At 40.8% G+C, this 15,451-nt stretch overlaps 1 protein-coding gene across 1 annotated transcript in view; it reads right to left on the bottom strand.

The window, feature by feature from the left end:
* The window catches only part of Ube2u (ubiquitin conjugating enzyme E2 U), a 111,974-nt gene that overhangs the window by 84,707 nt on the left and 11,816 nt on the right, over window positions 1-15,451 (bottom strand). The window contains exon 5 of the mRNA XM_013348489.1: window positions 14,740-14,860. Coding sequence (XP_013203943.1) covers window positions 14,740-14,860 — 121 coding nt within the window. The remainder of the gene's footprint in view (window positions 1-14,739; window positions 14,861-15,451) is intronic.

Here is a 15,451-nt window from a genome sequence, read left to right as displayed (position 1 = left end):
TGCTCATTGTTCCAAAGCGGTTCTTCTACCAACTAGGGAGCAAATATTCAGACATATGAGCCTTGGAGGGCCGTTCTCATTCAAACCACCACCCCTATACAATTTTCTCTCTCCCCCCCCATAATGTCCTTTATTATTCTCCACATTCTCTCTCCTCTCATGAGCTGACTTCCCGCCCCCACCCGCTTTCCCCTTCCCCTCCCCGCATCTCAGCCATCCACTATCCCCACACCTAACTCATTTCTAATATCACAGCACACGCAACAGGAATTTTGTGACTTTGATTTTTGTAGTCATTGGTGCATATTAGTGAAGTGCAATCAATTTGAAGTGTCATAGATTTGCTCAACTACTTGCTGGGCAAATACTTGACAAAAGCAACTTGAGAAAGGAATGATTTGGTTTGGCTCACAGTTTGAAAACACATTCTGCTGTGGCAAGGAATGCAAGAGGAAGAAGCTGGCGACGACAGTTTACATTGCAAACACAGTCACCTAGCAGAAGCAGCTTGTGTTGCATCCACAGTCACCTAGCAGAAGCAGCTCATGCTGCAGCCACAGTCACTAAGCAGAAGCAGCTTACGCTGCATCCACAGTCACTAAGCAGAGAGTGGTGAAGGCTGGTACTTAGCTTATGTTCTAAGGCTGGTACTTAGCTTATGTTCTCCATTTTATTCAGTTCAGCAGTCAAGGGAGTTTTTCCCACTTCAATTAACCTACACTACAAAATCTCTCACAGATAAGCCTAGACATTTGTCTCTGAGGTAATTGTAGATCCTGTTAAGGTGACCACACACACACACACACACACACACACACACACACACCACAGATACACATAGACATACTTGTGTATGCATGCAGATTTGTGCACACATAGGCACACACATAGGCACACACATATAAATTCGTCACCACAGTGTATTTCCGTGTTTTGTTGGTTGATGTTCTGGTGCAGGGGTTTATCTTCTCCTGGTTGAGCATCACTGGGGATTCAGCTCCCAAGAGTTTGTTGCTAAGAAAGATTACATGCCCACATCCCAAATTCAGAAGCATTAACTAACCAACCATGTGAGGCAGACATGCGGGAAACTAGAAATGGTAACATGACTCCTACAAGAGTCCTTACCTCCTTGGTTCCTGCTGAAGTAGGGAAGATTTCGGGTGAGATTTCAAAGATTTTACCTAAAAATGATCAGTGACCTGAGAGAGGGTGCAAACAAGTGCGTGAGTTCAGTCCAGACATAGAGAAGAAAGTCAGCAACAGAGAAGAGAGTGTTTGAAATCTGAATAAGAAACAAGCCATATGGTTGAAGAAAAAGTCAGTAACATGGAAGAAAACTTCATGTTTTCTTGAGATTAAACTGAGATTTTTAAAAAGAGAGAGTTTGAAGGTAGAAAAAAAATCAATGAATCAACATCATTTCTATGGAAAACATCAATAGACTCGATCAAGCAGAAGAAAGAATGTTAAGACAGGTTGATGAAATGCTGTACTAATAAGAAAAGTATCAAATGGGATGTGATGGAATGACCATGACATCTACTGATACAGTCAGAGACAAAACCAGGCCAACAAGATGCTCAGTAGGTAAGGGTGCTTCCCGCTCAAGCCTGGAGTCCTGGGCTTGATAGATGGGCAGAACCCACATAAAGGTGGATGGAGAGAACCAACTCCATGAAGTTGTGCTCCAACCTCCACATGCATTCAGCTGTCTGCGTGTGTTAACACTGCATGTCCCACAATAATAATAAATGAAACTGAATCCAAAGACTAAGAATACAAAGAATAGAAAGATGCATAGAGAATTGTCAAATAAATAATAACAGGAAATTTCCCAAAACCAGAGAAAGAAAAACACATTTGAACACAAGAAGCATTTAGAATCCAAAATAGACACGACCAGAGAAGCACTGCACAATATTAGAGTCCAGATGCCAAAAATACAAAACAAAGACACAACATCAATAGCTGTAAGAGGGTGATACTACAGAGGCCAAATATCAGATCTCTCTGTGACACATTTGAATCCTTAAAAATAATTACCAGTTGGTAATTATTACCAGTCTTAGTTAGGGTTTCTATTGCTTGGAAGAGATACCATGATCATGGCAACTCTTTTAAAGGAAACCATTTATTGGTGGCTTACAGTTTCAGAAGTTCAGTCCATTATTCTTATGCTGTGACATAGTGGTGTGTAGGCAGACATGAGACTCTTACATCTTGACTTAGAGGCAACAGGAAGTGGTCTCCCTCATTGGGTGTGGCTTGAGCATAGGGAACCCCAAAGCCCATCCCCACAGTGACATACTTCTTCCAACAAGGCCACACCTCCTGTTAGTGCCACTCCCTTTGGGAGGTCAGTTTTCTTTAAACCACCACACCAACCAAGACCGCTATTTCCATCAGTGCTATTAAAAAAAAAAAAAAACCAGACATTTCAAGTCACATCCAAATAAAGCAGTTTTGTGGTCACTAAGTCAGCATTGCTAAAAGCACTAAAAGGAATTTTATAAAGAGAGGATTGAGCCAGACAATCTTCATTATGAGAGGATGGCATAGAATAGATTTCAGGAGGGGAATAATAGAAAAAAGGAAAGCTGGGGGAATCCATCAATCTCACACAGTAAGGCAGCAAACCCTTGGTACTAATAGAGGAAAACATAAAGAAAACAATAATCCAACCAACCAGAAAAACAGTCAGGAAATTACAGAAATTAGTAAATCTTTCTATATAATAACACAAAATGTAAATGGCTTCAGCTCACCAATAAAGACACATAGACTGCCTGGATTCAAAAGCTAAATGTAAACTTCTGCTGTCTCTGAGACACGCACCTCACTGGAAGACACCCACAGGCTGAAAATCAGAGGTCAGAAAGAAACCCAGCAAGTGGACAGAAACTGAAATCCTCTTGCATGGCAGTCTGATGGCTGATAAAGTGACTTTAGGTTGAAATGTGTCAGAGAGATAGAGACTGGGAGTAAGCACTGCTAAAGGAGACAACCCGTCAAGAATATATAACAATTGTAAATACATAAGTACTAAACCACGTGATGCGTAGTTTTATAAGATAAACACCAATGGATGCAAAACACAGATGGGTGCTGATGCAGTAATAGTGGCAGATTTAATTATTCCACTCTTTTCTCTAGATTCATTCCAACTTAAAATCAACAAGTGAAACCCCAGAGTTAACCTATACTATAGGTCAAACAGACTAACAGTTACAGACTATTTCATCCAATGGAAACAACATTCTTCTTTTGTCAGCAGCCTATTGAACATTCTGTCAGTATGTAGATCACATTCTAGGTTGGAAAAATCAAGTTTCACCAAATACAAAGCAGTCAAAATAATCTCATATATTATTAAATTATAGTAGAGTAAAATCAGAAATCAATAGCAAGAAGACTGCAGAAACAACACAACTAAATGGAGACTGAACAGTACATTCTCTAAAGGACTGGTGAGTCACTGAAGAAACAAAACAAATCCTAGCCCAAAAGCATCAGGTGGCGAGAAAGAGTGAAGATCATGGAAGAAATTAATGAAAAAAGAATAATGCATAGATTCAATCAAAGAGTTGGTTCTTTGAAAAATAAATATAAGATTGATGGATCCCTAATCAAATAACCAAAATAAAGAGAACATCCAAATTAATGGAATGAGAGATGTAAAAAAGGAGGTTAAGACAAATTCCACTGAAAAAAACAGAGATTCATTAGGGAGTGCTTTGGAAACTTATACTTCCAAAAATCTGGGAAATCTAGAAGAAATATAAATTCTTGATACATATGATCTACCAAAGTTAAGTCAAGAAGATTTAAACCACTTAAACAGATGTACAACAATCAGTGAACTAGGTAGTAATTAAAATAAAAACAGTGCAAAACACAGGAATTTTTATTCATTCATCACCAGTAGAAATATGATGAGATAATGCTCTTGTATACTGTAAAGATTTGTCACTCTTAATAGTTTAATAAAATGCTGATTGGCCAGTAGCCAGGTAGGAAGTATAGGTGGGGCTACTAGACTAAGAGAGTTCTGGGAAGAGAAAAGATAGAGAGTCAGCCACCAGCCAGATGTAGAGGAGGCAAGATAAGAATGCATCACTTAGAAAAAGTACCAAGCCACGTGGCTAAGCATAGTCAAGAATTATGGGTTAATTTAAGTTGTAAGAGCTAGTTAATAATAAACCTGAGCTAATAGGCCAAACAGTTTATAATTAAGATAAGCATCTGTGTGTTTCTTTGGGATGGAATGGTTGCAGGACTGGGTGGGACAGAAACTTCCATCTACAGAACTATAAACTTACATAACCATTATAGAAATTAGTATGGAGACTCACCAAAAAAACTGAGTATATTTCTCAAAGCTCCCAGTCAACGTACCACAGAATTATTGGCATAATTACACATATAGCTGCATTATTCATAATAGTCAAGAAATGGGCCCATTGAAATGTGCTCATCAGCAGATGAACAAAGAAAATGTGGTCTACATATACAATGGATTTTTATGCAGTTATAAAGGACAATGAGTACAACTGAAAAATCATTGTGTCAAGTGAAACAGGCCACACTTAGAGGGCAGATCATGAGATGCAGAAGAAAAGCTCTATGAGGAGGTGGGAAATAGGGCAATGTAATACGTGTAAAGGAAAGGTAGGGGATAGGGTAGAGTAGTGGGAGAGGACAATTGAAAAAAGTTAAGAATGTCCTTTGTATGAGGACACCTTGATGAAACCAAACACATTATTTTGTACACTAACCTAAGAAATTAACAACAGGAACAAAATAAGGAAAGACTATTGATCAATATCTAGGAGCTATCTCATAGCTTGACCAGGAAATTTCACAAAAGAATAGATAGAAGTTTTACAGAAGCAAGGGAAATTAAAAAAAAAAATCAGGCCTTTCGGGACAAGAAAAGAAAGATAACTACACATGTCTGAATTGTGGGGAATATTTACAAAGCATTTTTAAAGTAATTTAAAAGAATTTATAAAGTGCTCATTCTGAGATTCCAGGAGGCAGGATCGCCCTTTTAGAATGAGGTCAAGAAGTCAGCACAAATAAGGAAGACACAAGTCAGCACTGTTAAATGGGAAGCACTAAGATGCAGCTTATGCTACGAAGTCTACAAATCAAACAATAAAATCACATTGGAAGAAAAGCCTGGAAGACTTGAAAACACACTCTGAAGAAGAGCAAGTAGGACTGACTGGGAAATGTGACAGGAAGGGCCAGCTCACTGAAAATCATGGACACTCAGCTCAGAACCACGGCTACCATTTTACATCCGTTAGAGCGCCAGACCCTGAAATGCCAGGTAAAAGCCAGAATCAAAGCAGCTGTGGCTCAAACTAGTGACTGCGGATGACCAGCTGCAAACCAGGGTGGGGCTGTCTGGGAAGTTCATGAGCTGACTCTATGACCTAATGTGGTCCCATCTAGGAAGCTCATGAGCTGACTCTATGACCAATGTGGTGCTATCTGGGTAACTCAGGATCGGACTCTATGACTCAATGTGGTGCTGTCTGGAAGTTCATGAGCTGACTCTATGACCCAATGTGGTCCTATCTAGGAAGCTCATGAGCTGACTCTATGACCAATGTGGTGCTATCTGGGAAACTCAGGATCGGACTCTATGATCCATCAGGATGAATTCTCTAGAGATATTCTTACCATGCTTGCCAGAGGCAGGTAGGTAGCTGCTCAAAGCAGTATTATTTACAATGGCAAAAAACTGGAATTAATCCAAAAATAGATGTGGGGTTGGGCAGACTGTGATTATATAAATGTCAACAAATAATGAACCACTATACAGCGACAAAAGTGAATGGCCTCTAACTATTCATGCCATCGTGAACAACTACCACAAGTATCCAGACTGATAAAGGTTTCAGGACAATACAAAAAAAAAAGAATTTATAAAGTAATTACAAAGTATTAACAATTTTTAAAAATTACATATGAATATAATGAAAACTATGAGGTGAAAGAAGAGTAGATATGAATAGCAATGCAAGAGGCCAATCTTTTTTGTTGCATAAGATAAAGTCTATAAATGATAACTAATAACTAAAATCTCAGGTAACTAGCAGGGAAGCTGATCTGGAATGTGGTAGTCTATGCAGGAAGAAACAGCTAAGAGCGCTGAACGTTGCTGCCTCCAGGGGGCAGTACCCAAAGATGACCGGTTCAGGCTTCAAAAGTCTTGAAATGATATACGCAAAACTAAGTTCTACTTTTTGTCTTTTAAAGCTATGAACATATTTTTCTTTGATAAAAATATAAACCTAAAATTTCAGTTAAAACTAACAATTTAGACACTTCGCTACGAAGTCCCTGGCCTATTGTGAGCCTGTCATACACAAAGAGGCAAAGAAACAGTTCAGTGGGCCATCTCAGCGAGGCGATGCATTCCGAGGTCTGGTTCAACTCCCCTCCTGCATCTCCGCCCTAAGGGACAGGATGTGTGAGAGAACGCTGCAGTCGCTGGGTCTTAGGGACGCTTCTGAAGTTTCTGTTAAGTGAGAAGTGAGCAGTGCGGTCCGACTAAACTTCCTTTCCCCCGGTGTCTAGAAAATCCGTTTTCCAGAGGAAGGAGATTTTCCACTCCCACCCCCACCCTGCATGCCTCCCCACGCATGTAGTCCAAAAATAAGATGGAGACTCGCAATTCTATGAGCCTTCATCAGCTTTCTGTGTAGAGAAAATAGTCTTAAAAGTTACTCGATGTTATAAAAAATTAGAAACTCGGCTTAAACTGGAGCTTAAAGTAGAGAATCAGATGCTTACATCTTTCTAGCTAGAAACCGAACAGATTTATCTGGATACATATTCCCTGAGGAGGAAGTGGCAGGAAGCTTGCCCACTCTGTATTAGACAGGGTACTTCTGTGTGGACTTCTGTGAAAAACTCTGTCTAATAGGAATTCATTTCAAAAGCAAATTTTGAAAAGGTGTATGATGTAAAAAAGTATTATCATCCTCCTGACTTCTGTAATTCCCTTTATTCAGATATTAATTCATCTGCCAGTTATGCATGGTAATTTATTGACTCATCTGCCAGCTTATTATAATATAGTTTATTAAAACTAGCATCTGAAATTTAAAACAATCTTCCATTATCAAAAGTTACATGAAGACACCTGGCTAACAAAAACAATCATAGCAGAATTAGTTACCTCTTACTCAGAGTTTCTATTTTTATACTCAAGATTTTACTTCAATCAAAAAATCTTAAAATTATATAAATCCTATGTTTCAAGCAAGCATGGTCTTCAGAAGATAAACATTATTTGACCGTATTAAGCAGCCAGAAAGCAAAGGACAAAGACAGCTTGAGAAACAACAAAGGACACAGAGCTAATACGAACTCCCTTCCATGACAAGCTAGAAGGTCACAGTAATCAGTCTGGATGGCGAACAGCTGCTACACATTGGCTCCTTCCAGACCTTTCTTTCTTCAAATTTTCATAACTAGCAAGTGCCTGAGTGGCTTCTTGTCCAGTTCCCACCATAATCAGGCAACTGACCTCTTAGATAACATTGAAAATGGCCATTTAACTCCACTAAATCAATACTGGTGGTTATAAATTAACACCATTTTGACGAAGAGCTTACTACCTGACCAACTGACTTCATTTGTTCTTTTAAGCAACTGGAGTTATAGAACTGTTTAAGGGCTTGCGTGGCACTGTCTGTCATGAAGGATGCAGCTACAGCATCCTTTGCCTCTAGGGAAGGCCAGTTAGGAGTCCTGTCGGCTGCCTCTTAATTCATAGCCAGAACTAGCTCACTGCAAGCTAACAGGATCACTAGGAACAGTTCGATCAGGATGGTACTAGGCAGCCTATGGTGTATGAGCACTGAGCACTCTAGATAAGGGAGCCAAGTCACAAGTATGGAAGCCTATTATAAGAACACGAAAGCTTGAACTCAGAGCTTGGATCGCCGTGTAGGTTGGGCAAACCCTGATGTTATTTGGGGAGAACTTGAGGAATGAGTGGCATTTGCATGTCTACATATCACGTGCAAGGCTGAGGCTTAGGATAAACTAATTGACGACACTGACTATTGAGGAAAACATCTCCAATGCAGTCAAGATATATTCTGGTAGAAAGTGGGGCCAAGCCTGCAAACACTGGACTTGAGTGGCTACTGTCTGGAAGACTTAGGACAGGTTGACTGGCGTGTAAATGTCAGGACCACAGTTTTCTGGAGCCACACAGACAAAATTTCAGCTCTTCAGACGTCTGCAAAGCACCTTCCAGCCACCTTTGATCTTGCATGAGCAAAGCAGTTTCTTCAGCCGTAGGAAAGGTGATGTTCCGAGTGGAGCAAGCAGGTATTTCAGACGAGGGCCCACCAGATGGTAGGGTAACGTGCTTGGTAGATGCACGTTTCCTACTGCTGGTTTACATTAAGTAAAGAGTTCCCCTGGGAACCTATTCATTGCACTGAATTTGGCTATCACATTGGCCTTCCATTTTACACATGCAAATTCTTACGATTTGACCCTAAACAAGCATTCACCCATTAAACTTGGAAGCATGAGAGACTGGGAAGTTTTGTGTGGATTCTTTGGTGCTCCATGGCCTTCAACTAATCCATTTTTGAATGTCTCCCCAAGGATGAGGTGGTGAAGACAAGATGATTAAAAGCCCTTTCAAGTATTAAGTAAACTGGGAAGTAAAATCTAAATCTAAATTTGTAGAAAGTTATTTTTCATTCGCTCGTTCTACAAATTTTTATTCAATCCCTCTGTCTGCTACTATACTGGGCACTGGGGACATAGCTCTCATCTAAAGCTAAAGAAAGAAATGATCAAATGAGTTGCCTCATGGTTTTCATGTAGTGACTCAAATTCATATTGTCTAAGATGTGACAATAATTCTTCCTATACTTTTCCTGGATTCTGTAGTAATATTTTAAATGCATAATATAAAAGTGAGGATTTTTCTAATCTTGCAGAGATCCTTTTGCAAGTGTTTACAAGCAGTTGCTTCCTGCTGGGTGTAGTTTTCACACAAGTCCATGTAGACATACTTCTGTCTAATACAGCGCAGAGGATGCTTCCCACCACTTCCTTCTCCTGGTGTGCAGAAGCCGTTGCTGTCTCCAAATAAACGTGCTCTTCCCCCATTGACCTCTGAAAATCATTCCTGTCATGGGGTCCCAGAACAGTCAAGATGGCAAGCCAGCCGAGGCACATCCGCTTGCTTTGATTTCTGCACATTTCACTATCACGCGCATATAAAATGGTGACAGCTGCTAAGGACTGCTATTTGGTTCATTCCTGGTTTTCTGGGTGTTTGCTGGTTTGGCTGGCTTTTCTGAATGGTGTGATGGTAAAGTTGTGATGGTAAACCTGTAAGGATGAAGTCTAACAGGGAGAACAAAAGGAGACTGACTTCAGGGATAGTCAATTTCAGTTGTCAGCTTGATGAGATTTAGAACCACCCAGGCGATGGGCCTCTGCACATGCCTGGGAGAGTTCATTTTGACTAGAGTAACTAAAGTGGTCAGTTACTATGGTTAGCACTATTTCCCGGGTTTGTGCTGTGGGACAATGCTCTTGTACCCTGTAAAGATTTGTCACTTGTATTGGTTTAATGAAATGCTGACTGACCAATAGCCAGGCAGGAAGTATAGGTGGGATGACCAGACTAGGAGAATTCTGGGAGGAGGAAAGGCTCAGTCTGTAGTCACCACCCAGACACAGAGGAAGCAAGATGAAAAAGCTGCACTGAGAAAAGGTCACGTGGCTAAACATCAATAAGAATTATGGGTTAATTTAAGTTTTAAGAGCTATCTAATAATAAGCCTGAGCTAAAAGGTCAAACTGTTTATAATTAATATAATAAGCCTCTGTGTATTTCTTTGGGAATGAATGACTGTGGGACCTAGTGAGGCAGGAACTTCCATCTACAGACTTGTGTCCTGTAGTATAAACCTGAGAAAGCTGGCTGAGCACTGGCATTCATGGCTCTCTGCCCCTTGACTGTGTATATTGGGGGCCTTGAGTACCAGCCTCAGTACCCCCTCAGGGCTCAGAATTGGATGTCTATGGCAGGTGAAAATCTGAGGGTGAAAAATAACTCAAGTACATTACCTTTGCATCTTCTTTATTTTTCATGTAGTAAAAGTGAAGGGGGGTAGAGGAGAGGAAGAATAAGAAGAAGAGTACGGGAAGAATAAGGAGAAGAAATGAGAGTAAGGGGAAGAAGTAGAATTAGTGAAAAGAAGAAGAAGAGTAAGGGCTGATCTCCACCAGGTTTCTAGGTTTTATAGACATAGTTGGAAAATTCCATAGGTAAGGGCAATGATAATATGCATATCAAAATCACTAAAAAGGGCAGGTAGAACCTGACAAAGCTATACTCTGGAACAGGTGGCCCAACCCAGGAAAGAACCAGGATTCAAGGAGAAGTACCTGACATCCCAAACCACTAGACAAAGTTACTATGAGGGAGCAGGGTCATTTGTCTATGTATTACTTTCACTGGTTAATAAAGAAACTGCCTTGGCTTTTGATAGGACAGCAGCTTAGATAGGCAGAGTAGACAGAACAGAATTCTGGGAGGAAGAAGGCAGTGAGCCAGACGCCATGCCTCTCCTCTTCAGGCAGACACCATAGCTCTCCTTTCCAAGATGGACACAGGTTAAGATCTTTTCTGGTAATCCACCACCTCGTGGTGCTACACAGATTACTAAATATGGGTTAATCAAGATGTGAGAGTTAATCAGTAAGAGGCTACAGCTAATGGGCCAGGCAGTGTTTAAAAGAATACAATTCGTGTGTAATTATTTTGGGTAAAGCTAGCCGTGCAGAGCTGGGTGGGAATGCAGCCCACGGCTCCTCATACTGCATTACCAAACATCCCTGAATCCTGGATTCATCCCTTCTTGTCATCTAATCTCCTTGGTGATAACCAGCTTTGAGGATACCCAGATTTGTTTGCTAGCAAGGGTGGGGCATGCTGCCTTCCTGCTCAGTGCCTACATTCTATAGAAATTTCTATGTGGTCTGTTAGCAGGTAATTTTGTGGGATAGACTCAATGTAAATTTGACTCCTAGAACAAAGAGTGAATGTCATTGCTCCAAAGCCTCACGATGTGGGGGAATGGAGCAAGGTCCTTCCGTGGCCCAATCAGAGATTACACTGCTGAGGTGTTCTGGGAATGAATCCCGTTTTGAAGGGAAGAATCATAGCTTCGCAAGGTTTCCACAGTTATGACAGTGACTTTCCCAAAAGACAAGTGTTCCCACAGCTCTGCAAAATGGGTTATTCCATGTGGACGTGGACGTATACACTTCCCGTGGATCTGCCTATTGGTCTGTCAGCTGTGCAGTCCCTGTAGAGTCTTGTGGGCTCCAAGGTGTGTATCCTAGTAACCTCACACTGTTACAAACCCTTCCTTACTTAAAGTCAAGGTGTTTTATGACAGCGATAGAGAAATAAATAATACGTCGGTTTGGTACTGATAAGTGTGGCCTGTACTGTGGGAAACCTGAGCACATTGTTCTTAGGCCTTTAGAACTGGCTTGAGTGAAGGATGTGGAAGACTTTGGAGGTTGGGCCAGGAAAGTTCTTAAATGTTGCAAGCAGAGCTTACATGAGCTATTCTGATGGGAACCTAAAAGACAAGAATGACCAGAGACACATGGGCAGTGCAGGCCCAGTCAGGGAACAAGATCTCTATCAGGAAGTGGGATGGGCCATTCCTGTGATATTTTGGCCAAGAGCCTGTGTCCTGAGAACTTGAGTTAAGTTGAATTTACAGTTGATGGACTAATTTGTTTGGCGGGGAAAACTTCCAAGACAGGAGAGCGTTTAGGCTGGCACTGAGAAAAACAGCTGTAATTGTTTCAGAGACGAGCATCAGAGGAGCTTGGCTTTCATTGGGTTTGTGGGCAAGGTGTCCTCAGGGTAAAACCTCACCCAATAGAGACTGTACCTTATGAAAAACCAAATTCATTTGAGGGAAGAAAACCTAAACTGCAGGGGTTCTCTGGTCCTCGAAAACTACTGATTAGAGAAGTATTTCCCCAGGGTCGTAGGAACTTCCCAGTATCACCTACGTGGCACTAGTTTTACAAGCATGAGAGAGGCATGAAGTCCTGCTCTGTAGGTGTGGCAGGGCTGGAGTCCCTGCAAGGAGGCCCTAAAGTGGGCACTAAATGTAGAGCCTAAATTACAAGAGAGATGTCAGGATGTTGGGGATATTACGATGGTGGAATGTGTACAAAGGCAAGCTAGAGGCATAGACTGGAGCTGAGAAATTATATGAGAAATTATATATGAGAAATTCTATATATGCTATCTGCTACAGCCCTGGAGAAGTATGGAAATATGAACCTTTTGAAGCCTAGATGATCTAACCATGAGCTCTAGACGCCAGTTATGGAGCTGCCAGATTTGGTGTTTTTCCAGATTTGGGTCTTGCTTTGATCTTATCATTCATTGCTTTGACCCTATTCTTCCTTTTTGGAATATAAATATGAATGTTTATTCTGTACCACTGTATATTAGAAGTATTAAACTTGTTTGTATTTTATAGTAGTTAACAACTAAGTGATTCGCCTCGAGTCTCGAATGAGGAGAGAACTTTGGATGCTTTCATTGGTGGAACTGTTAGTGACTGTGGGGACATTTGAAGTTGGGTTCTATTTTGCATTATGGGATGAACATGAGAGTTTAGGGACAGGAGGTGGAAGGTATTGGCTGAAAGTGATGTAATTGGCTGTCACATTGACAAGGGCTGGAGCTGCAATGGTTAATTTCTATTGTCTTGATGAGATCACCTAGGAGATGCACCTCTGGGCATACCTGTGTGCAAGTCTCTTGACCAGTTTGATTGAGATGGGTGAAACCATCTATGGTGGGTGGCACCATTTCCTGGGGTTGGGTTCTAGACTGCATCAATAGGAGAAAGCTGACTGAGTACCAGCATGCATTGCTCTCTGCCTCTTGACTCTATGTACAATGTGACCAACTGCTTTATGCTTCTCTTCCTGTGATTTCCCACCACCATGGACTAGGACTGCTATCTATAAACCAAAATAAGGCTTTTCTTCCTTGAGTTGCATTTGCAAAAAAAAAAAAATTAAGTCACATAAACAGGGAAAGTAAACAGTGCTTGCTTTTATTTGAGTCAAGGTCTTGCTGCATAGCTAAGTCTAGCCTGAACTCATCATCTCTGCTTCTGAGTACAGGAATGGCAGGTGTGTGCCACCATATTTAGCTTTGATTTTAGGTTTGTCCCTCCCACAGCAGGACAAAAATCAAAATCCATGCATAAAGTAAATGTAGAAAAAATTTTAAACCAAGTTTTAAAAAAATGCTGTTCACCAGCATATGGGCACAACTTCACCACACAAAATATTTTTTGTAATGAGGGTATAGTAGGTTTCTGTGAAAGATTAAATGATATATACACTTCATTCATCTTCCAGATATTGCCTGAGAGTCAGCACTATTCTAGAGAATGTTTCTGTGGATGGTATGGATACCGCTAGGTGCAGAAGAGATGCCAGTGTGAAGCAGTGCTATTTCTCTATGCATCCATCAACTTCAAAGGGGCCAGCAAAAGCTGGAAAAACTCTGAAAAAAAACCAAGCATATGCCTGGAGGTATTGGTGAGGCCTTCTGATTAATACTACTTAATTTGTATCAGATCCAAAAGCCTGTGGAGGAGGAAGAATTGAACTTGATCACCATGGTACAAGCTTTCACAAGCGAAGGGTGGAGTCTTAGAAGGAAAGCGGGGTGGGGTCGATAAAAACAGGAGAGGGAAGTATGCAAAGTGATGGAAGTCTGCAGGCTGGAGAGGCAAGCATACTGGTGTGCAAGGTTGCTGAACGCGTCTAGGAGGGCCAGGGCAGGTAAGAAGGAACTCCGTCTCATTGCTTGCCTGTGGGAAAACCCTCTGGGCTCCGCTGACTGGAGAGACAACATGGGAACAATGGAGGTGGAAGGAGCCAGCACAGAGTGGAGGATGCTGGCAAGAACCCAAGGATATCAAGAACTAAGCAGGAGACTGGAGTGTTTCCAGTGTCGTTCCCACAGGACCATTGCAAAGAATATCTGGGAAGAAAATGCCCAGGAAGAAAATGTTGAATATTTTCTTAAACAAGAGGCAAGGAGGCAAAGGTCAGCAACATCTGGGGTCTGGGAAACATTCATTACAGATGTGAGAATAAAAGTCAGATGCCATAGGATAATGGGTGGATATTTAATTGATAGTGCCCATCTCTATTGTTTACATGACCATATCATGTAAATACATTGAGATTGAAATATTTAATGATATTTTAAAAAGAAGTACACTGTGCTGGCAAGATGGCTCAGCAGGTAAAAAAAAAAATCCCTTGATACACAGGCTTGATGACTTGAGTTTAATAATGGGGATTCGTGGTGGGAGGAGAGAACTAACCCCTTCAAGTGTTCTTCTCCTCTCCACACACGCGCTGTGTCTACCACCCATCCAAACCACATGCTAATAAAAAACAAAAAATTTAAAAATGTAAAAAGGTTCACACTGGTTGGTTTGACAAATAGCTATAGGAGAGAAAATGCAATGCCATTTCCTTACTGAAAATGGATACAGAAAATATTAGACTATCCCTTACATGTCAGCGATTTATTCAATCACTTATTTGCTTTAAATAGTTGATGTATAGGTGCTAACTGCCAAGGAAAACCAGGCAAGTAGTTCTTACCTGGTGGTGCTGGCTTGAAAAGTTTCTGAACTACTACTCTGTACATAGACTCATCTTTAACCAACAGCCTGGCTGCTTCCAGATTCACTGGGTTTTCTAGAACAGGGTTAGAAAGTAGCCTCTAAAAGAAAGCACATACAACAAACAAGTTCAAAACAAACTTTTCTTGGAATAACAAGACAAGTCAATGCATGTAAACCCAACAAGCATTCAGTAAGTGTAACTGGATGTTTCTCTCTTGCCTGCCAGTTCCTCAATAACCACGCAGAGGCTTAATATTAGTTACAAACGGTTTGGCCTATTAGCTCAGGCTTATTATTAACTAGCTCTTATAGCTTAAATGAATCCATTTCTATTATTCTAGATTTTACCATGAGGCTCGTGGCTTGTTACCTCACATCGTGCTTTCCCGGGGACTGCTGGTGTCTAGACATTCTAGGAGACAGGTTTGTAGAGATGACAGAAGATACAGAACATGCCCAGGAAACTCACTTTATCTTGGTTTTATTGTGTGTATTCATCAAACACTGGGGTCAAAGCAAAAGCTTTTATCTTCTATAACATCCATTCTATCATATAAATTTAAATTGGATTTTTACATAAAGTAAGATAAACATTGGAAAACAATAAAAAAGTCTCCCATTACATACTAATAGGAGACTACATTAGATCATGTCTAAACACACAGGTACAAAGATTGCACACATGTCGC

This window comes from Microtus ochrogaster, chromosome 10 (assembly GCF_000317375.1).
Source record: "Microtus ochrogaster isolate Prairie Vole_2 chromosome 10, MicOch1.0, whole genome shotgun sequence".
NCBI classification, from domain to species: domain Eukaryota; kingdom Metazoa; phylum Chordata; class Mammalia; order Rodentia; family Cricetidae; genus Microtus; species Microtus ochrogaster.
The sequence above is the reverse complement of the archived record's forward strand: the minus strand, read 5'-3'. Positions and strand labels throughout refer to the sequence as shown.